Genomic DNA, 19,620 nt, shown 5'->3' on the forward strand with positions numbered 1-19,620 from the left:
CTGTGAGCTACAAATTCAACCCAATTAACGCATCAATTAAGAATAGGTTCCGGAAATTTATGTAAACATCATCAGAGCAGAAATCTTCATTCGCTCAACGGTCTCGGCCTCTAATTATTTCGGCAACTGCTCTCAATTACTTTGATAACTATGAACTCATCTAGTCAGTAATTGAGCAAAGTTAATATTAAACATGTATGTATTTAGGTGCATCAAACAGTTATCTTCCTACTAAAAGAAATTGTATAATTTTTTGTAAAATTTAATCTCTGTTTACGTAACGAAATCAATGACGAAAACCTAATAAAAATTTCTTACTTTTTATATATGATTCACTGATTATTTGTTAATGAATAGAATAGTTGATATTAAAGCCTAATTAATAATTTGGCTATAAACCTTGAGTCATCAAGGTGACTATAGCTAAGGACGAAGTAAAATTGATACAAAATTGTCGATTGTTTCAAAGAAATTATAAACATTGACAATTTTTGTATAAAAATGTAAATGTTATCCAATCAGTACTAATAAAAATAATCAATTGTACTGTGAAATCTAAATTAGATTTTGAACATATCAAATTTTACTTTCTAATAAAATATGTACGTTTTCGTTCAAATACATAACATTCAATAAATTGCAATGTACAAAGGCTTAAAGTAAATTCTCGGATTACATTGCCTTCCAACTTAACAGTGCTTAAGTCTTCCTAGGAAATATTTACATTTGAAGATAGAGATCTTCGTATAGAGCAGATGCTCGAGGTTGGCACTTGTCGCTTAGAATTTGCCACCCATCTACTACCTGCTTTTTCTTCAAAAGAAAATCATTTACAGGACAGTTTTCTATGTCTCTGAGAAATCTTAAGGCGAATACCGTTATCAAATATTATCACAGCACGGGGTGTTCAAAGATTTGCTTTGCGCTTTATAAACAAACCGGAGATAACTGAAGTCAAAATCACAACAAAAATGTAACTGATATAACCATGCACGCGTTTCCAAGACTTTATAGAATTCTTAATCGTAAATTGAAATTATCTAATGTATTTCAAATTTATGAAACAAAAGTAATTCAAGTATGCTATGAAAACAAGATAACAAGCATATAATACAATTGTTTTGAAACATATACAAATAATTTGAGCATGTTATTCACAAACAACAAATTTGTAGCTCTCCCATGATTTAAATGTCACCAAAACGTAATTATACAATGGAATCAAACAATTACAATCAAAAAGTATGATAACTACATGTAAAACAATAAGCAACTTGTAACAAACAGAAAATATGATTGTTCCAAAAAAATACAATGAGGTTGTCACTAATTAAACTAGTAATTTAAACTGGAGAGACACGACAATAATTTTCGTTTTGATAATAGGACAAACTTTTAATGAAAGTTAAAGGTTAATTGGATTAACCTTTAACCAAATTCTCGGATTGGGACCTGGGGCGTTCTCCAAAATCAGCTCGCTGTGACTAAATATGTGGGGAAAGTGCAAGTGTGTTTGCAATTGGATTGTAAAATGAATAGAAAATCATTGATTTTAGTTTGGATATGTGACAGCTGTCAAATGTATATATGTGTGTTCTCTTTTCTTTCTCTCCCACCAATGTTTTCCAATGATAGTAGTAATACTGTGTGTGTTTTTTTTTTGCTTATGGTTGTGGGGGAGGACTCACCGTGTATAGGAAGGGTGGGCTGGTCCCATAGAAACCCCTGCTGGTCATTCTCTCACCCTCTCAGCAGCAGCAGCAGTCATTTATTATAATCCAGGATCGGTGTGGCAAGTGTTTCATGCAGTTGCAATGATGAAGAACTGTACTTGTTTCTCACGACTCCTCAGCAACAGGGCGAAAGATGCGAATCGCAGAGTCTGCGATGGATGTGTTCAACAACAGCTCGACTTCGGTTGTGTTTTACCTCAAGTGGGAGAGCAGGCAAAAAGCAATTAGCACAAAACGCACAAACAAGGTCAGCTGATCATTTCGGCTGAGCTGTTCTTCGGTTTGCTGGCTGCAGTGGTCCAGGTGGTAGGTAGCTCCAGATTACAGGTATCGCAGGTGCGAAACTCGTTTCATCCTTCGGGGAGTCTCTCCTGTTCTTTCTGATAAGGTGCAGTGGATGTATGTGTGTAGGATGTACCAATAAACAAAGCCGCGGTTCACTCGCGTGTCTCTACTCTTCGTGACTCACATCAAGACTGCCGGGAGCGCACCATTGGTAACCACGGACGCGCACCGAAACGCCGCTGCTCGCAAGAACGACATCTTGCGAAGAAATTACGAAACAACTATATTCACATTATATGCAACCAAACATACATTAAAACTATTTGAAATATTTCAAAAGTTTTTGAAATTCTTCATTTATCCAAAGATTAAAATAATCATTATAATATTTTAAATCATTCCTATAGCTTCTCTCATTATTTTATACGTCTATTTAATTAACAGAATCCCTAATGACAGTAGCCTTCATCGATCCCTGAATAATTATGCCAATCTATAGCAAATTTCAATTATTTCACATGTGAATAACTTTCTCTTCTTTTCAACTAACTTCTTCTATGAAGTTCATATAACTCATTTGTTTTTTTTTAATATTTTTTTTCTAATTAATTTAATAAAAGTAATATTATTGTAATTTATATTATTATATAATTAAATTTAATGATTTCAAGAACAAATAAAAGGAGTGGGACAACACGCAATTTCCAAAATATTTTTACTCAACATTTATTGAGTAATCAGTAATAATGTTTACCGGTCAAACTCGCTTTTCAATTTGAATCTGGAGAAATTTGAAGACACCGCCTTCCTACAGCAGCAGTCGTCCATGTCCGTGTTGGTCTCTTTGGATTCCTTGTAGATCTTCTTCTTCTTCACGAAGGACGTATTCGTTGACACCTGGCTTTTTTCCACTCCTACGTCCACTTCATCCTGCTTATCTTCTGTTCCCATTGCTAACGCATCTACTCCAGAAGATTCAGGCTCAGATTTGCTTTCGTTACAGACTGCCAAGCAACCTTGTGTCTCATCTATGGTGTTAGCTAAAGATGAAGAAGGAGCCGGTGGCGTGGTAGTACCACACACGTTCACTTTACTGGTAATGGTAATGGCCTTAAAGTTAACTTTAGATCCTGATAGGGCATCGCATGGTGAGCAAGACACATCTTCAAACGACTTCCTGATCACTTTCGTGCACGGTCTCACCCAACTGGCCACAGTTCTAGTAGCAACCTTATCACCTTTGATGACGTAGGACTGCTGTATTTGCAAGTTGTTTTCGGATTCATCGCTAGATTTCGCGCATAAAGTTGGTAATTTCGAAGGCTTGTTCACAACTTTCTTATCCGATGATCCAGAATGACTGCTCGGACACTCGCAACTATCTTGTTGCTCTTGCTTCTTCATCTCAGGGCATTCTATCGTGGATACCACCTCCTGACCGCAAGCATTTGAATCACTTGCATTGTCAAAGTTCCTTTTGGTTTCTTCGCAATCGCATTCTGGCTCTTTCTTTCTTTTCATCTCGAACGACGACGAACTTTCGTGCGTGCGATTCCGAGCAGATTTCTGCGAATCTTTTGAATCGCATTCGCAACTTTTAGGTCTGTTGAATTCTTTAGAGTCAGTTGACGTTTTTTGGCATATCAAACGCTTCGGCTTCAACGGTTTAATATCGTTGCATTCGCAGCTCCTCGCCCTCGATTTGGGTTTAACTTTAGATACATAGTCGCAACTGGATGAAGAGGATTCATCTCCGGCCGTTTCGCATAAGCAACTGCGCGATCTACGATTGTAACTAGCCCTGGTCCTGTTCTTGCATGGAACTTTGCTGAATTCCTTCGGAGAATGGTAGACTTGTAGTTCATCATTGCTGCATTCGCATTCGTATGAGCTCCTTTTAATTGGAATTCGCGCTTTGCAACTGTGTCTTGATCCTTGCACATCTTGCTTACTAGACTTCTGAACGTCCTGTTTCGATGAACTAACAACTTCTTGCTTCGACGATTCCCCAGATTTAACTTTCTGCAAACTTTCATTGAGTTGCTTGGAAAATTCTTTGCTTGTTATGGACCCACTTTTGCTTTTCTGTCTCTCCTCGAGAGCCTTCGAAGCCACGTGACTCGGCAGTTTAGGACTTGCAATATTAGCTTCGCTTTGTGCATTTTCTTCAGGAGCAACCTCTGCTTGGCTAGCTGTTGCTTGCTGAGTCGCTGAAGTTACATTTTTTGAGATAGATCCACTTTTGCTTTTCAGCTCGTTCGAGACTTCTTTGTCAGTTAACGATTTTTCATCAGCATCCGGTTCTTTAACATCTTCAGTGGTTTTCGGATCATTCTTGGTACCATCTGTAGTTGAAGCATCTCCAGAAATCGATGCAGATTTCTGCACAGATTTGCTGCTGGTGATGGTCAACTTAGACATACCATCTGTACACGCACATTTCGGTTTATTTTCGTCCATTGGGTCTATAATCTTTTTGCATGTACACTGCATATCTTCTTTGATAATTGTTGGAGGCAAATCACTTGTTTTAGATTTATTAGCACGAGGTGCAGATGTCTGACAACTGTTGCACTTTTTCTTAGGTTTCTCTGTATCCTCAACTCTGACCGGACTTTTACTAGAAGAACAAACGCATTTTTTCTTGGGTTTCGGCTCTGATTCTTCTGGTTTCTTAATCGAAGAACAAGTACATTTCTTACCAGTCTCCAAATTAGTGCAGCATCGACATCTCCTTTTAACTTCTCCAACTTCGCTAGGTTCTCTTGTTAATTTACTGGTTACTGGTTTCTTAACCACATCCACTTCTGATTTGTATTTTTTATCAGATGAACACGAGCACTTCTTTTCGCCGCCACTACGAGACTCATCCATTTTACTTGTATTCTTAACAACCAACGTTGACTCATCTATTGATCTTCTGCTTTGATTCCTCGTCGAGACACAATCGCACTTCTGCTTGAGACTAATCTCAGACTGTTGGAAAGACTTTTGACTCTGTATTACCTGACTTTGATTGTTTAATAGAGAACAGTTGCAAGATCCGTCTATTGTCTTTTGACTCGTATTCTGTTGTATTTTGCTTTGAACTCGAGAAGTTGAGCAGGTGCACGAGTCGGCAAAGCTCACGGAGGACTCATTTGACTTTCTGTATTGTGCGGTTTTACTTAGATCTCGCTCCACCGAACAATCACAAGACGTATCTGCATACATAGCAGATTTAACAGCTCTTTGACTCATGTTCTGATTCAGATTACTCCAGGTTTGATTATTTTCATAATTAACGCCTACATTCATAATAGATTGATCAATTACACTTTGATTATTTGCAACTAAACAATTGCAAATATTCGTATCCACTGTCATTTGCGTAAATGCAGATTCCATCGATTTCTGGCTTTGCTTTTGATTAAGTCTACTTGGACTGTGACTATTATTAGAACAAATGCATACGTCTCCTGTAGATTCGTTAATTGTCGCCTGGCTTTGATTGATATTGCTTTGCTTCTTCATCGATGTTGTTGATTGTCCAAATGTTCTTTGAGTACAATCGCACGATCCATCTAGTGTAGTTCTAGATTCATCAATAGTTCTCTGACTGGCAGCTTGTACAACATTACGAGTTAGTGAACACTTGCAATCATCAATAGTCCTCTGATTGTAATTTTGAGAATAGACACTTTGATTTGCGCTCTTTGCACAATTGCAATTCTGTTCCATATCAACCGTTTGACTCTGCATACAGTCACAAGCATCTTGACTTCGTCCAAGTTGAGATTCATTAACAGATCTTTGACTTTGATCAACTCTGCTTTTACCGCAGTTACACTGCTCTTTGATACTAAACTCCGTACTCGTATAATCGTTCATAGACTTATCGATTGTTCTTCGGCTCTGATCAATTTCACTGCGATTTCCATTAGATGCACAATTGCATTTCACTGACCCCGCAAAATCCAGTGCAGATTCGTTCACCGATCTCTGACTCTGATTCATCCTACTTGGATTTCTACTCTTAGCGCAATTACATGACGGCAAATTTATTTCAGTTCTGGACTCTATTATTTTTTGGCTCTGGCTTTGGTCCAGTCTACTCGGACTTCGACTTTTAGAGCAACCACAAGTTTTCTGCAAGTCACCCATGGATGCATCAATTATTTTCTGGCTTTTGTTTTGTTCCAAGTTACTTGTATTACGATTCAGAGAACATTTGCAGGAGCTACCATCAACATTTTTTTGACTTTTATTCAATTGTGAGTTTACTATATCAACTGTGGATTCAATCGTTCTTTGACTTTGGTTTTGTGTAAGTTCACTCTGATTTCTATTTAATCCACATTTGCACTTTTTTCCAGCATTTTCTATAGTTTTCTGAGAGTTTTCCAAGTCCACGGTAGATTCATTCAATGTTTTTTGACTCTTGTTTTGTTCCAATTCACTCCTATTTTTATTTATACCACATTTGCATGTTTTTCCAGCATTCATGTTAGATCCATCGATTACTTTCTGTGAACTTGCAAAATTTACAGTTGACTCGTTTATTGTTCTTGGACTCTTTTGATCTATATCACTACTATTTTTATTAATTCCGCATTTACAAGTTTTTCCAACATTCACATTGGATTCATTAATTAGTTTCTGCGAGTTTGCAAAATCCGCTGCAGACTCATTTATTGTTCTTTGATTCTTTTGATCTATTTCACTTCTATTCTTATTTATACCACATTTGCATGATTTTCCAACATTTGTATTAGATTCGTCAATAATTATCTGTGAAGTTACGAATTCATGAGTAGATTCATCAATTGCTCTTTGACTCCTTTGATCTATCCTATTCTTATTAATACCACATTTGCATGTTTTTCCAATATTTGCATTAGACTCTTCAATAGTTTTTCGAGATATTGTAGACTCATTGATTGTTCTTTGATTGTTTTGATCTATTTCACTCCTATTCCTATTAATCCCGCATTGACAAGTTTTTCCCACATTCACATTAGATTGTTCAATGACTTTCTGAGAACTTACAACATCAACAGTAGACTCATTAATTAGTTTTTGACTCCTTTGACCCATTTCACTCATATTCCTGTTGATACCGCATTTACAAGTTTTTCCAACATTTGTATTAGATTCATCAGTAGATTCATTAATTGTTCTTTGACTCTTTTGATTTATTTCACTCCTATTTTTATTAATGCCACATTGACAAGTTTTTCCAACATTCAGATTAGATTCATCAATGTTTTTTTGTGAGCTTACAAAATCCACAGTAGACTCATCAATTGCTCTTTGACTTCTTTGATCTATTTCACTTCTATTCTTGTTAATTCCACATTTACAAGTTTTTGCTACATTTACATTGGACTCTTCAATAGATTTTCGAGACTCATTCATTATTCTTTGACTCTTGTTCTGCTCAATTTCACTCATATTCCTATTTAATCCACAGTTGCAAGTTGCTCCTCTAGTTTCACCAATGCTCTTCTGACTTTTACTTTGAATTTTATTCATTTGTGAATTTACAGATTTCGCCATTTCCACAAGAGATCCATTCATCGCCCTCTGACTTTTACTCTGATCTATTCTACTTTCATTCTTAGATTTAGAACAATTGCAGGTTGATTCTACATTAGTTCTAGATTCCTCAAGAGGAATCTGCTGATCCATTTGATTATTACCGTGAGTCAGTCCACATTCACATGTCTTCTCATAATTATCATCGAGCGCTTCCTGACATTTACTTTGAATTTTACTTAATTGAGAGTTGACTGATTTCACGAATTGCATAGCAGAATTATCAACAGGTCTCTGATTAACATTTTTTGAACAAGCGCACGTCTGTTCTATGTCGACTCTTGACACATTCAATGGTATTTGATTCATATCTTTTAAGCAATTACAGACTCTAGCAACATTCGGATTAGAATCTCCCATAGGTTTCTTGCATTTACAACGATCGATCGAAATGGTATCTTCAATTTCAATAGTCGATACTCCCATTTTGTTCATATTTTGTTGAACTTTGCTCTCGTAATTTATTTTATTGCAATTGCATTTTTTTGACTTTTGATTCTTATTCTGCTCCATATGACTTTTGTTACTCAATAAGCAGTTGCAAATATTTGCATCGTCCTGTGGTTTTTGACTAATTTGTGAGTAAGCTTCTGGGTCGACAAAATCATTAACATATCTTTGACTCTTGTTTTGTTCCATTTGATTTTTGCAATTGCAAATCTGCTTATCCGCCGCTGATTTTTGAGGATAATCTCTAGGCGATTCGGAATAAGGAAGGCAAACGCAACATTTGGTCTCCTCTTTCTCAGCTTGGTATTTGGTGGTTTGATCCATGCAAGTATTTCGGAAACCCATCTTGCTAAGGTTCACATTGTTGTTGATATTCGGGTTCAATTTTCTATTGCAACTCTTGCAAAGATCGGCTGTTTCGTTTCGCACTTCTGTTTTCTCAGAATTACAATTTCGTGCGTTTTCTTGAAGACAGTTACATCTGGACGAATCACCTTCAGTGGAAGGAGGACAAAAGCATCCCACTTGATCGAAAACTTTAAAATTTCCAGGTGCATTTTTCTGTTCGCATTTGCAGAACCAATCCATAGTAGTTGTTGTTGGTTCTGGATTGTTGTGTTCTTTACATTTGCAGCAAATATTAGTTTTTTCTGGTTCCGCAATTGGTCTGGTACAATTATTATTATTATTATTATTATCAGACTCCTCGTAATCTTGACAGTAACCACAGCTTTTATAGTTGCTTTTCCGTTTGTTGCATTTGCAGAACTCTTCATTTTGTGCATTTTTCTGGCCTCTGCTTTTATTCCTTTTGGTGGGTTTCTCGTTATTGGTTGGTAACTCAAAGCAATTCGTGCGGCCAATTCTTGTGGCAATTTGGAAATCCCAACCGTCTTCGCATTTCTTCGGTTCTTTTGGAAGTTTGGCCTTCGAATCATGTTTGCTCTCGGCTCTGTGACCTAAACAGCTGCAGCTCTCCTCTTCGCCATCGCTGAAAGGAGTTGCGTCGGAATCAGTTTCGCTAACTGATGTCTGTCTGTTAATTTGATTTCGATGCTTTACTCTTTTTGTAATGCCGCTCTTCATGTTGGGCATTGGAGGATATAATGGTGCATGGAAATAGGGTGGACATGGAAAGCAATGCATGGGCATAGCTTGTGAATAGGTGAATGATAGCTCGGTACCCATCATTGCCCCGTAGGATGAAGACATGCAATAAGGATTCGCCGGTTTTGTTTCGTGAAAATCCGGTAAATTCAATTCCCTTATCCTAGCTCTTAACTTGTTAATACCTTCTTTTATAGGTTCCATTTCCTTCTTGCAAGAATCCAAAAGCGAAGTGATTCGATCAGTTTTTGATCTGATCTTAGCGGCTTTGGATACTGAACTCTTACTTATCGATCCTTTACTGAGAGAATGCTTCGATCCTTTGGACTTTACCATTGGTATACTTGCATGTGATTTCTTTGTCTTCTTTTTACTCCCTTTGGGTGTGGTTAAGTTGTAGATGCTCATGAGGTTTGATTCGTGGGATATGCTGTTTGTCATCTCTATAGATTTATTTTTAGGCTTCATAAGGTATGATTGGGAGTACGAACTGCCTGGACTAGGTTTTGATGGTGGGTTTAATATGAGATTGGATAGAGTGCTGGTAATAGCGATGGCTTCTTTGCTGTTCAGCACATGAATTCTGCTAATTTTTTTCACACGAATTTTCGATTTGCTTTCCTTTTTCACAGGAGGTGCATGCTTTCTCTCCCCGCATGAAGTTTTTTTTTGTTGCTTCGGAGGTTTGTAAGTTTTACGAATGCTGCAGTTCTTTGGTAGCAGGATGTTAGTCCAAGGCATTTCAATTCGTGAGGAGCACTTGGAAGAATCTTCGAAAAAGCCCGGAAAGTACGTGAACATTTTGTCCATATAGGGCTCGTTGTGTCGTTCGTCCTTTGGATCGTACACTTGTTCTGCTTTTGGTTTAGGCCTGTATACGGCCGTTGGGTCGTTTTCTTGGACTACTTTTGAGGCATTTCGTCCTGCTACTTCGATAACTTGTTTCTCGATGTCAGGGATGGTCATGTCATCCGTAGCCAGTTGATCGTTGAGGACTTCTTGCGTGAGATCGATGAATTGATCCTGGTCTATGGGACCTACGGTTAATTCCTTCAGACGGGTCATTGATGGGGATTCGGTGGGGGGACATGGAGGGCATTCAGGTTTTTCCTGGAATTATTATAGAAGTTTTACGTTTCTGTTGATGTTAATTTAATGGTGGTGTTACGTTTTGCTTCATTTTGTAGGTGATCATGTGCCAGGGGATGTTCATGCCGCAGCCGCAATTGTCGTACTTCCATTCGGAATCGGAAGTGGTTTGCGTGGCGGTGCAGTCCTGACTCAGCGACTCCAAATAGGTGTCGACGTATTCGCCATCCTGATTATACAAGAGGTTCTGCTGCTGCTGCAACGGTGGTGGATGTTTGTTGGTCTTCTTGCTCATGATTCCTGCGAAAGGTCGGTTTGGTTTGAATGGCTTTTCGCGTGTGTCGGCCGCACCATCGGCAACCTGATATTTTGCAAAGAGTTCGCAGCGCGAGTCCGTTTCCGGTCACCGATTTGCGGATACGAACGAGATAGTTTATGGTTATTGGTGTTGTTGGTGATGATGATGGAGGGTTCGTGGATGGCAGGCACAGCGGCGCCAGAGGGTCCCTTGCAGCCGCACTCGCATTCTATTTCCGACTGCATTTGCTTTCTTCTGCAATCACCAAGCCGTTCAGTCGGTTGTAAATTACAGTTTTGTGTTTGTTTTTGGTACTTTCCTGAAGTGCCCGCTTCCGGCTGCTTGCACATTCGGTGCAACGTATTCTCCACGTTCTTCACTGTACCGTCCATCACGGTCTTGAGCTGCTGCTCTTGCCATTCGGTCGGGTTCACGGTCTGGCTATTTTTCTCATCGACAGTGATTACGATCGTCTTCAGGGCGGTCTCTACTTGACCCGGTGAATCTGAAGGTTTAAAAGTCAATATCGTTTGCATGGATACATCTTTATAGACGGTTGCCACTTTGTCCTCGTCCAGGATGTGCGGCGCCACCGCGAGGACCGTTTGTGTGTTCGCAGATTCTACACTCGTCTGCATTCTCGACGACAAGCACTGCAGATGGGAGGCCGCCGATGTACCTCCAAATTGTTTCCTAAGTGCACTCCTAATATGCGTGCCCGAAATCGAACGGACAGGCTCTACTCCTTTATCGCTGAATCGCAACACCTGCTTCTTAGGCAAATCTATTACTTTCAGAGAGTCCTTAGCGATCTCCTTGTATGGCATATACTCCAACAGGAGCAGCGAGGTATGGTAGGGCGTGCTGTTATCTATTTGCACCACTGTCTGGCAAGTGCGCAAGCAACGCACCTTCACCTCGTCCTTGGGCCCAGGAAAGTGAGGTCCTACGAAGTATATTGTTTGGACGCAAGCATCCTCTAGCATAGTACGACCACCGAATTATCAGGTTGACGATGATGGCTCATTGCCTGCCAGTGTCTTTGGGAAGGAAATACAGAATACAAAAAGTTCTTACCGGCTTGGAATCGACAATTTTTTTTAACAAACGAGTTATACCAAAGATTTTGATAGCACCACGAAAGAAAAAGAAACACACAAATCAAATTTAGAAACGTCAAAAGTTTTGATACCAGTCCCCTTGATCTAAAATACATCAATATTACTAAACAGATATGTTTGCTTCCTATAATCCAATCATTATTCCTAAACTTCAAATAAAACATGGTCTAAATAAGTAATTAATCTACCAAATTAAAATAAATTACATTCATTAAGTTAAATATTAATTAACAACACAGATGGCGTCAAAGCCATTTTACTCTACAATTTATGCAACCCATCAAGGACCATTTCCGCGTTTCTACCAGTTTCAGGATGAAGTGCTTTACGCTCGTTGAACTCTCTTATGATTACTGCACATATACACACACACACGCACTTATGAAACGCATCTCTCGCATATCTTTTCTGCTAATTTGTAATTTAATAAACGACCAATTACCAGCTAATAGAGACGAAACTTTCCATTTTAATTAAATAACAGTGAAATTGAAATTATATAAATGTGTATCGCGCAGAAAGAAAACTATAGTAAAAGAGGAAGAAAAAAAAAGAACGCATTACCACAAGAATTCTCAACGCACAATTATAATAATAGCACATTTACGTATCATTTTTTTTTCTAATTTCGTTGCAACTTCAATTATAAATTACGTTCGCCTTTCTCCTTTTAATCGCTTATTTGTATTACGAAAATGCATTAGAGAGAAAAAAATGGAAAATTTATATTAATAGATGCTTTCGACAAAAATTTTCTTCTATCTTACGAGCAATCACGATGTTCCATCAATTGTTGGGCGTTCTCTGCGAATTAATAAACTATCATCGTGTTTAAATATACGGGAAATTTCAGATCCGGAAATTGAATACAACTTCAAACTTATCCTGAGTTTAAATTTGTTATTTTTATTTCACATAGTTGTTTGCTGTCAGTAATTTTTAGAGTAAACTTTTCAAACTTTAAAAAATGTAAAACGTTGTAAAAATTTGTAAACTGAAACTTTCTCGCTGGAAATGCTAAATATTATGTAAAAAAAAACTGTGTATTACAGAACCAAAGATATAAATCATGTTGTTACTTTCACGTACGAGACTGTAATAACAATGCGACAACAGGATTTATTTCTTTGTTCGAGGGAGGACAAAATATCTTGAAAATAATAAAAAAAAAATAATGATTCGGAATAGGAGTAAAGTTGTATGAAAGCGATGGCAAATACGTGAGTCTATTTAACATAGGTGGATTACACGGCGGAAGATCAGAGGTTTTCTGTGTGTAAAGAAGAAAGCAATTGATTCTATCCGTGCATAATCGAGAGACACGAAAATAGAATTGGAGCGAAAGAGGTCTTCGCGGAAATTGTCTTTGATGATCGATCCGACTGCAAAGCAAATAAAAAGAAACTATAAAACGAATACCGTGTTAAGAACTATTGTGAGTTTCAAATTGTAAAAAGTAAAATTGTAAATAATGTATGTGTATTGTTTTCACTTGATTCCATTTGAACAAGAGTCATTTTGTTAGTACTTAGACATACTAATTAGAAATTAACCTTGCAAAATGTAAAGTAAAATTAACGTAATGCAAGAAAGTGTATCTAGTTTCACCGAGTTTTCTTTCTCATGACAAATTTCTTGAGCGAAATTTAAATGTTTAGAAGCAGAAAAAAAACAACAATTTCATTTTTGTAAATTATTAATGTGAAAGAAGTAAAGTTTTATAATATTTATCTATTATTTTATGGTGTTTACAAATAAACTAATTGAGATCATAATTATGTCATTAGTACGTAAATGGTGAGTATAGGAGTGATACAAATAGTTAAAAAAAATTTGAATTTGGTAATCGATTGGAAAATAGGATGTTGGGTTGTTGCAAGAATTGGGTCCGAGCGCTCGTTAATGACGGCCAATTAATGAATCGCAAGAGATCGCGTTTCTTTCGTAATTCGAAGAAGAAGACTCAACAAAAGAGAGAAAAGACTTTGCATGAAAGAAAAAAAATAAAACAGAAGAAATAATAGTAATTGGCGATTTGGCCCGTCGACCGTGATATGTGCGCTCGGTAACTTTCATTTTTCTTTTCTCAGAATGCACATACACATAACAAGGATTAGAACGATTGGATTCACTAAATTTTTAGGTATTTACCGTTTTCTTTGGAGTTTCCGCCATCGGTATTTAAATCCATGCCACGCCGAAGACCTTGAATCTGATGATGATGAAGATCTTTCGGGGTAGGAAAAGTTGATGGAGCTCGGGATGCATGCGATGAGCGCGCGCGAAAACAACACCAACAATAACAACAGAAGCGGCGACGGACGCGCTCCTCTACAACACGAGGATTCCTTCTTTCTACTGGCCACGATCCAACGGACTGTGACAAAACACCTGGATCGGAACGGACTCCTTCTTCTTCTACTACAGTTTTCCCGTTCAGGGGAAATCCATCGTGTTTCTCCAAGTAGGTTTTGCCGTAAAACAATTTTTTTTTTCAAAAGTAAAAACGTTACAACTGACTTCTGGATTGTCAGAGCGAAGAATGGAGCTGCATCTTGCGGCGCCTCCGCCGTCCGTCGCGGACACTTCGGTAACGCAACATCAACCCCACAGCGAAGCTCCGACGATAGATGTGACCACTCCCAATAGCAGCCAAAATGCCTCCAATCAAGACTCTCTGGTGAGCATCACCAAAGGTCTTTAGAAGGATTCGCAAATTGATGATTTTCAGTACGATTCCTTCTCGAACACCATGCATTACCTCTCGCCCATGTCACCTTTGTCGGCGAGGACGGTGCACGAGGGTGATTACTACGATTACATGGAGTTTCTAATCGAACCACTGGAGAAAGGCCCTTTACCCGAACTGTCCACCATAAGCTCGTCGTATATCAGTTGCGTGGAACCAGAACTGCAACGCACCATTGCCATCATCAAACCGGAAGCCATGTGCTATAAATACGTTGTTCTGAGAGCTATTAACGAGGTCGGCTTCCAAATCGTTGGGGTAAGTTTGTTGAATATGAATGAGCAAGAATGATCGTCATTTGCATGAATATGTTTTGAAGATCTATCCTTAGAAATGTAAAATTAACGATCAAAAAAGCAGTGTTTTCACATTTCACATTGATTCTCGAAAACTATAATACATACTATGAATCCAAAAGATGCATACGAAAGCTGAATGTTTGGGGAATGTAGCATGTATTCATATATTACTGTGGATTTATCCGTATGGCTGTAACTCGCCTTCAAAGTTGAAATAACGCTTGAAATAGCAGTGTTTTCACATTTCATTGATTTTCTTGAATACTATAATACATAGAATGTATCCAAAAGATGCATATGAAATCTGAATGTTTGGGGAATGTAGCAAGTATTCATATATTATTGTGGATTTATCCGTATGGCTGTAATTCGCATTCAAACTTGAAAAAACGCTCGAAAAAGCAGTGTTTTCACATTTCATCGATTTTCTCGAAACCTATAATAGTTAGAATGAATCCAAAAGATGCATATGAAAGCTGAATGTTTGGGGAATGTAGCAAGTATAGATACATTCCTGTGCTCTTATCGATATTGGTGTAATACGCGTTCATTTTATGAAATGGAGGGGGTTGGGGAGGCGCCAAATGATTACATTCTTTTGAGGGAGGCGTAGTAACATCAAGTTTGGAAACCACTGGCCTAATTAAACGAAGAAAGATTATAGTAGCTCATGGGTAATTGCACGTATCTTTCATCTTATTTCTACGCGTAACCAAATAATAGTTACTACATGTGCAGATCACATTATCCTAATGTTGTCTGACAATTAAAGGTGCCATCAAAAGCTATAGACATAAAACAACGTTGGCTCAGCAAATGGTGTATTAAAGTCGGAGAACAAAATTGAGTCGTAACAATTTTACGCTGACTATAAGAAATTATTTTAGATTAAACTTATAGGGTGCAATATAAAAATATTTAATGTAGTTATAATTATACATTTTACATACTTTTCAAACAAATAGTTGAATATATAATTTTCTGATCATTTAAGTAAATAAATGTAAGAAATGTAAGAAATGTATTTTTGAGTTGTAATAAATTACAAATATAACCACCAGAGTCGAGCCATCGATTTAATATAGACATTTATGTAATGGTTCCCATGGAAACGTCACTAAATGTTAGTTTGAGTGTTCGGACATCCAGAACTACGATAATATATAGATGGCTCCAACTCAAGGTATTGAAGGTGAATACGTCTGCTGCCCGGATTCATCCATATTAAATCCGATAGCAGGACTACTTCGAACAGATTCCCCGGAAAGAACGGCGAGCACGGAAAGCGAATTAACCTCCATCGAATCATACGAGAATATACAGGTTCCTCCTGATCTAAAGGATATACTAGTACGTATTTTTTTCTTCACATTTTTCCTTACGTGCAATATTTCATATTAACATAAAGCCCCTTTTTTTCAGTACACCTACTAAATTAAGCGTTATCCGCAAAAGTTTTATATGCGCGCATATCTATCTTCATTACAATCCTATTATTTTCTTTTTTCTTTTAGAGAAACGCCACAGGTAGCGATAATTTAGATGGGCTGTCAGAGTTGAAATTGAAAGTTATTGCTCAGGAAGTCGGGCTGCAACATTTAAGCACTTACGCTCCGGTTCTGTGTGAACTTACCTTGGACGGTAGCGTCGTATCCTCGTTAAGGGACCTAGGCTGTGGCCTAAAAACCCTTAAAACCCTGCGCGTAAATAAATGCGGACTAACCAGCCTGGACGGTATCTTCGGGATGCCCAATTTAGAGAAGCTCTATGCCGCTGGTAACTCCATTCGCGACCTCTGTCCGTGCACGTCTCTGCAATCAATTAATCTAATTGATGCTAGAAAGTATTTAATTGCAAATTACATACGAAATTAGTAATTAAAACATCTACTTCACAGAAACTTATTACGAGACATAAACGCTTTGTCTTTCCTTCTCCTCTGCGAACAGTTAACGCATTTAGTTTTGGAAGATAATCCGCAGATTAGTAATTCTTCGGAATACCGGAAAACCGTGAAAACACTGCTCCCAAATTTACAATATCTGGATGAGATTGAATTTACGAGAGGTTGGAATCTCACGAAAATTATTGATTACTTTTACACAAATTACTTTTGTTACAGAGGAAAATATCCAGTTTTTTGGTATCGATGCTGTGCTTAGATCAGAGGCAAGAAATCTTATTGCTATATATTCTCCTATAACATTGATCTATCTTTTAGAGTAAACTTCCACCGATTTCATCAAAAGCTGGAAACTCATCGACAAACTGTAGTTACTCGGTAAGCTTTGCGCCGAAAGTTTTATCTCCGAGGAATCAAACAGAAGTAGAAAATAATTCTACAAGCAATGGAAATATTAAAGGTAAGTAATACATGAAATATATTTCGTGTAATACATTAATTACTATTTGTAATATATTTCAGTTCATAAAATGGAATTTCCAAAAATTTAGTTAGTTTTGTTCAAAAATTGTTTAAATAAATTTATTTATTTTGTCTAATAATGTTGTATGTAATTGTGGTATAATAAATGTATAAGATTATATAAATCGCAGTGAAGATGTATGTTTGGTTGCGTGCATACAAATCTATATAAAATATTCAACAGTTGGCTTAGACTTAATGTCAATGGGTGTTATTAAAATTTGACAAGTTACACGTAAACTTCAGAGAAAAAACAGAATGAAACCCAAAATTAAAATTACTCAAAATGTAGTCGAGGTGAGTGGAAATTACGTACACCTATGTAAAGTCAAATGAAACATGAAATCATTCTGTACTTGCAAATATAATAGAACATATGTTTTAACCTTCATTTTGTATTGCAGCGATTGATGCAGCAAACTGAGCAGTGCAGTGGTAGATTGTATGGAACACTGTATAAAGATGCCCAAATAATAATTGGGCTGTACAAGAGGGATAAAAATGATGCAGGAGATCTATTTTTCCCAGCAGATGTTGATATGTGTGGTGCCTTTCAAATTGGGCCTCTGGCACAACATGAAGTAACAGACCTCCTAGCTGATATTGATGTAACTGACAACCCAATTTTCATCTCATTACCAGAAAAAATATTGAAACCGTATTATGTTATCAATGATCAGCTGGAAGCTGCAGATATAGAAATACTGAATGAGACTGCACTATACTCAGATTACTTGCATCTAAGAATCAAAGCTCAATTACCAATTGTTATGGAGATGGAAACCAATTCGATTAAGCAAGAGCTTTTAGCTATTAGAAAACAGTTTTCAAGTGGGAAGATAGGATTTCATTTGCAGAAAGAAGATGCTTTTATATTGGGTTCAAATGAAAATTCTGTAACAGGCAGCAATATCGGAGTTAATGAGGAGATGACTCTTGGAAAGTTAGTTGAACAAAATAAGGAAATGGGTGAAGAAAAATACAGCAGACACAATGCATTAGATCTGGTAAAACTATTGAAAATTATTTGTTTAATGTTATTAAAATATTGTGCCTTAGGAAGTTTTGTCTGTTGTTATGTACAAAAAGTCCACTTTTGATAGAAATGAGTTGGAATCTATTCATGCACCAATAATTCAAGTGGAAAAAAGTAGGTCTTTATAAAAATTTATAACATGTTATTAATTATAATATTTTAGATGAAACTAAAATGCTACAAATACTGCTAAATGTAGACTCACTCTCTTTAGTGCATAAGCAAACAACATTGGGCAACCTTTATACTATTTTGGTGGAAAGTGCCTGCAGGAATGTCAGACACATTGGCAATTTTATAATTAATTATATAGAAACAGCGTCTGATTTAACGAAGCCTTTCGAGCCAGAAGTGATTCATTACTATCCTATTTGTTGTGGACATTTTGTTACTAGAATATTGAACAAATTCGATGCAGAAGGTATTTAAATTTAGCATAATAATCAATGGTTTATCTAATTTAGAATTTGCAGATGCATCAAGAGGCAAATTGCATATGAACTTTATGATTCCAATGAATAGGCCTTATTTCAGAAGGTCTAATAGGTTTATTTTCAAAGGGGATTCTTATGGTCAAGCAGGCGGTGTTCAATTAAAGAACGTGCATAAAGATGCTAAACCCTCAAACAATGGTAAGATACTTTTTCATTTGCTTAATTGTTAATGCAATTTTATGTCTTTTATAGATTTAGAATTGGAAAACTGCACTGCTTAAATTAAATTATTTGGCAATATAATGTGTGTTCATTTAATATTTAATAATTCTCAGGTGGAGAACAGGCACTAGTGAAAGGAGATTATGAGTATTACCATTACCTTCAAGATGGTATGGATGATGATGGCTGGGGCTGCGCTTACAGATCATTGCAAACTTTAGCATCTTGGTTCAAGCTACAAGGATATGCTAACAAAGTTCCCACCTTCAAAGAAATACAGAAGTGTCTCTTTGATATAGGTGATAAACCATCTAGTTTTGTAGGTTCAAGACAGTGGATTGGGTCGACTGAAGTCAACTTCGTATTAGACTCGTTGCTGGGTATTACAAGTAAAATTCTTTACTGCAGCTCGGGTGAAGATTTGGCATATAAAGGCCCAGAATTGGTTTATCACTTCAATACACAAGGAACACCAATTATGATTGGTAAATTTTCGAAAATTTTGTATGTTTCAATCATTAACTTCCTTTTTTTAAGGTGGAGGCGTTTTGGCACATACTATCATAGGCGTTGACTATAATAGAGACACTGCTGATATAAAGTTTCTAATACTCGATCCTCATTACACAGGAGGTGAAGATATCAAAACAATTGTTAATAAGGGTTGGTGCGGCTGGAAGGGGATGAATTTTTGGGATAAAAAATCGTACTACAATATGTGCATGCCGCAGGTACCAAATGGCATTTAATTTTTAACACGTTGCAATCTGTTTTTAATTGTAAGTAAAAAAAAAA

At 37.1% G+C, this 19,620-nt stretch overlaps 5 protein-coding genes across 6 annotated transcripts in view; 3 read left to right on the forward strand and 2 right to left on the reverse strand.

Annotated features, from left to right (window-relative positions):
- The window catches only part of LOC108559354, a 37,327-nt gene extending 35,104 nt beyond the window's left edge, over positions 1 to 2,223 (reverse strand). For both annotated transcript variants that reach the window (XR_001890934.1, XM_017916603.1), the window contains exon 1: positions 1,689 to 2,223. Coding sequence is in view for 1 of the 2 variants with exons in the window: in XM_017916603.1 (XP_017772092.1) it covers positions 1,689 to 1,736 (48 nt within the window). In the remaining variant the exon portion in view is untranslated. The remainder of the gene's footprint in view (positions 1 to 1,688) is intronic.
- LOC108559326 lies at positions 2,185 to 10,536 on the reverse strand. The gene is made up of 4 exons (XM_017916567.1): positions 10,321 to 10,536; positions 8,525 to 10,262; positions 2,831 to 5,221; positions 2,185 to 2,276 (listed from the first exon to the last, which is right to left on the reverse strand). The coding sequence occupies exons 1-4, from the start codon at positions 10,534 to 10,536 to the stop codon at positions 2,185 to 2,187; spliced, it is 4,437 nt and encodes a 1,478-aa protein (XP_017772056.1).
- A 3,666-nt stretch (positions 10,537 to 14,202) lies between these two features.
- Positions 14,203 to 14,740, forward strand: LOC108559327. Its single transcript, XM_017916568.1, has 3 exons — positions 14,203 to 14,340; positions 14,392 to 14,667; positions 14,729 to 14,740. Exons 1-3 carry the CDS (start codon positions 14,203 to 14,205, stop codon positions 14,738 to 14,740), a joined length of 426 nt encoding a protein of 141 aa, XP_017772057.1.
- A 1,075-nt stretch (positions 14,741 to 15,815) lies between these two features.
- LOC108559328 (leucine-rich repeat-containing protein 56) lies at positions 15,816 to 17,079 on the forward strand. The gene is made up of 6 exons (XM_017916570.1): positions 15,816 to 15,891; positions 15,946 to 16,058; positions 16,223 to 16,551; positions 16,606 to 16,775; positions 16,831 to 16,877; positions 16,930 to 17,079. The coding sequence occupies exons 1-6, from the start codon at positions 15,876 to 15,878 to the stop codon at positions 17,077 to 17,079; spliced, it is 825 nt and encodes a 274-aa protein (XP_017772059.1). The 5' UTR covers positions 15,816 to 15,875.
- Positions 17,080 to 17,320: 241 nt separating this feature from the next.
- LOC108559356 (ufm1-specific protease 2) lies at positions 17,321 to 19,616 on the forward strand. The gene is made up of 7 exons (XM_017916608.1): positions 17,321 to 17,430; positions 17,538 to 18,140; positions 18,193 to 18,283; positions 18,333 to 18,590; positions 18,643 to 18,801; positions 18,939 to 19,310; positions 19,363 to 19,616. Exons 1-7 carry the CDS (start codon positions 17,392 to 17,394, stop codon positions 19,572 to 19,574), a joined length of 1,734 nt encoding a protein of 577 aa, XP_017772097.1. The 5' UTR covers positions 17,321 to 17,391; the 3' UTR covers positions 19,575 to 19,616.
- The last annotated feature ends 4 nt before the right edge of the window (positions 19,617 to 19,620 follow it).

This window comes from Nicrophorus vespilloides, unplaced genomic scaffold (genome assembly GCF_001412225.1).
Source record: "Nicrophorus vespilloides isolate i.1.1-1 unplaced genomic scaffold, Nicve_v1.0, whole genome shotgun sequence".
Classification (NCBI taxonomy): Eukaryota; Metazoa; Arthropoda; class Insecta; order Coleoptera; family Silphidae; genus Nicrophorus; species Nicrophorus vespilloides.

What these genes read in the sequence shown, in the direction of transcription:
- LOC108559326 (XM_017916567.1), bottom strand. Translation starts at nt 10,536, where the DNA reads ATGAGCAAGAAGACCAACAAACATCCACCACCGTTGCAGCAGCAGCAG. An exon ending in TGAAGGTGATTCGTCCAGAT is followed by an intron (nt 5,222 to 8,524) that starts GTAACTGTCTTC and finishes CTATGTATGCAG; the next exon opens with ATACGTCTTGTGATTGTTCG. An exon ending in GGACATGGACGACTGCTGCT is followed by an intron (nt 2,277 to 2,830) that starts GTAGGAAGGCGG and finishes TTTCTTCGCAAG; the next exon opens with ATGTCGTTCTTGCGAGCAGC.
- LOC108559327 (XM_017916568.1), top strand. Translation starts at nt 14,203, where the DNA reads ATGGAGCTGCATCTTGCGGCGCCTCCGCCGTCCGTCGCGGACACTTCG. An exon ending in CCTCCAATCAAGACTCTCTG is followed by an intron (nt 14,341 to 14,391) that starts GTGAGCATCACC and finishes GATGATTTTCAG; the next exon opens with TACGATTCCTTCTCGAACAC.
- LOC108559328 (XM_017916570.1), top strand. An exon ending in CTGATCTAAAGGATATACTA is followed by an intron (nt 16,059 to 16,222) that starts GTACGTATTTTT and finishes TTTTTCTTTTAG; the next exon opens with AGAAACGCCACAGGTAGCGA. An exon ending in TGAGATTGAATTTACGAGAG is followed by an intron (nt 16,776 to 16,830) that starts GTTGGAATCTCA and finishes CTTTTGTTACAG; the next exon opens with AGGAAAATATCCAGTTTTTT.
- LOC108559356 (XM_017916608.1), top strand. Translation starts at nt 17,392, where the DNA reads ATGAAACCCAAAATTAAAATTACTCAAAATGTAGTCGAG. An exon ending in AATAATTCAAGTGGAAAAAA is followed by an intron (nt 18,284 to 18,332) that starts GTAGGTCTTTAT and finishes ATAATATTTTAG; the next exon opens with ATGAAACTAAAATGCTACAA. An exon ending in GAACAAATTCGATGCAGAAG is followed by an intron (nt 18,591 to 18,642) that starts GTATTTAAATTT and finishes TAGAATTTGCAG; the next exon opens with ATGCATCAAGAGGCAAATTG.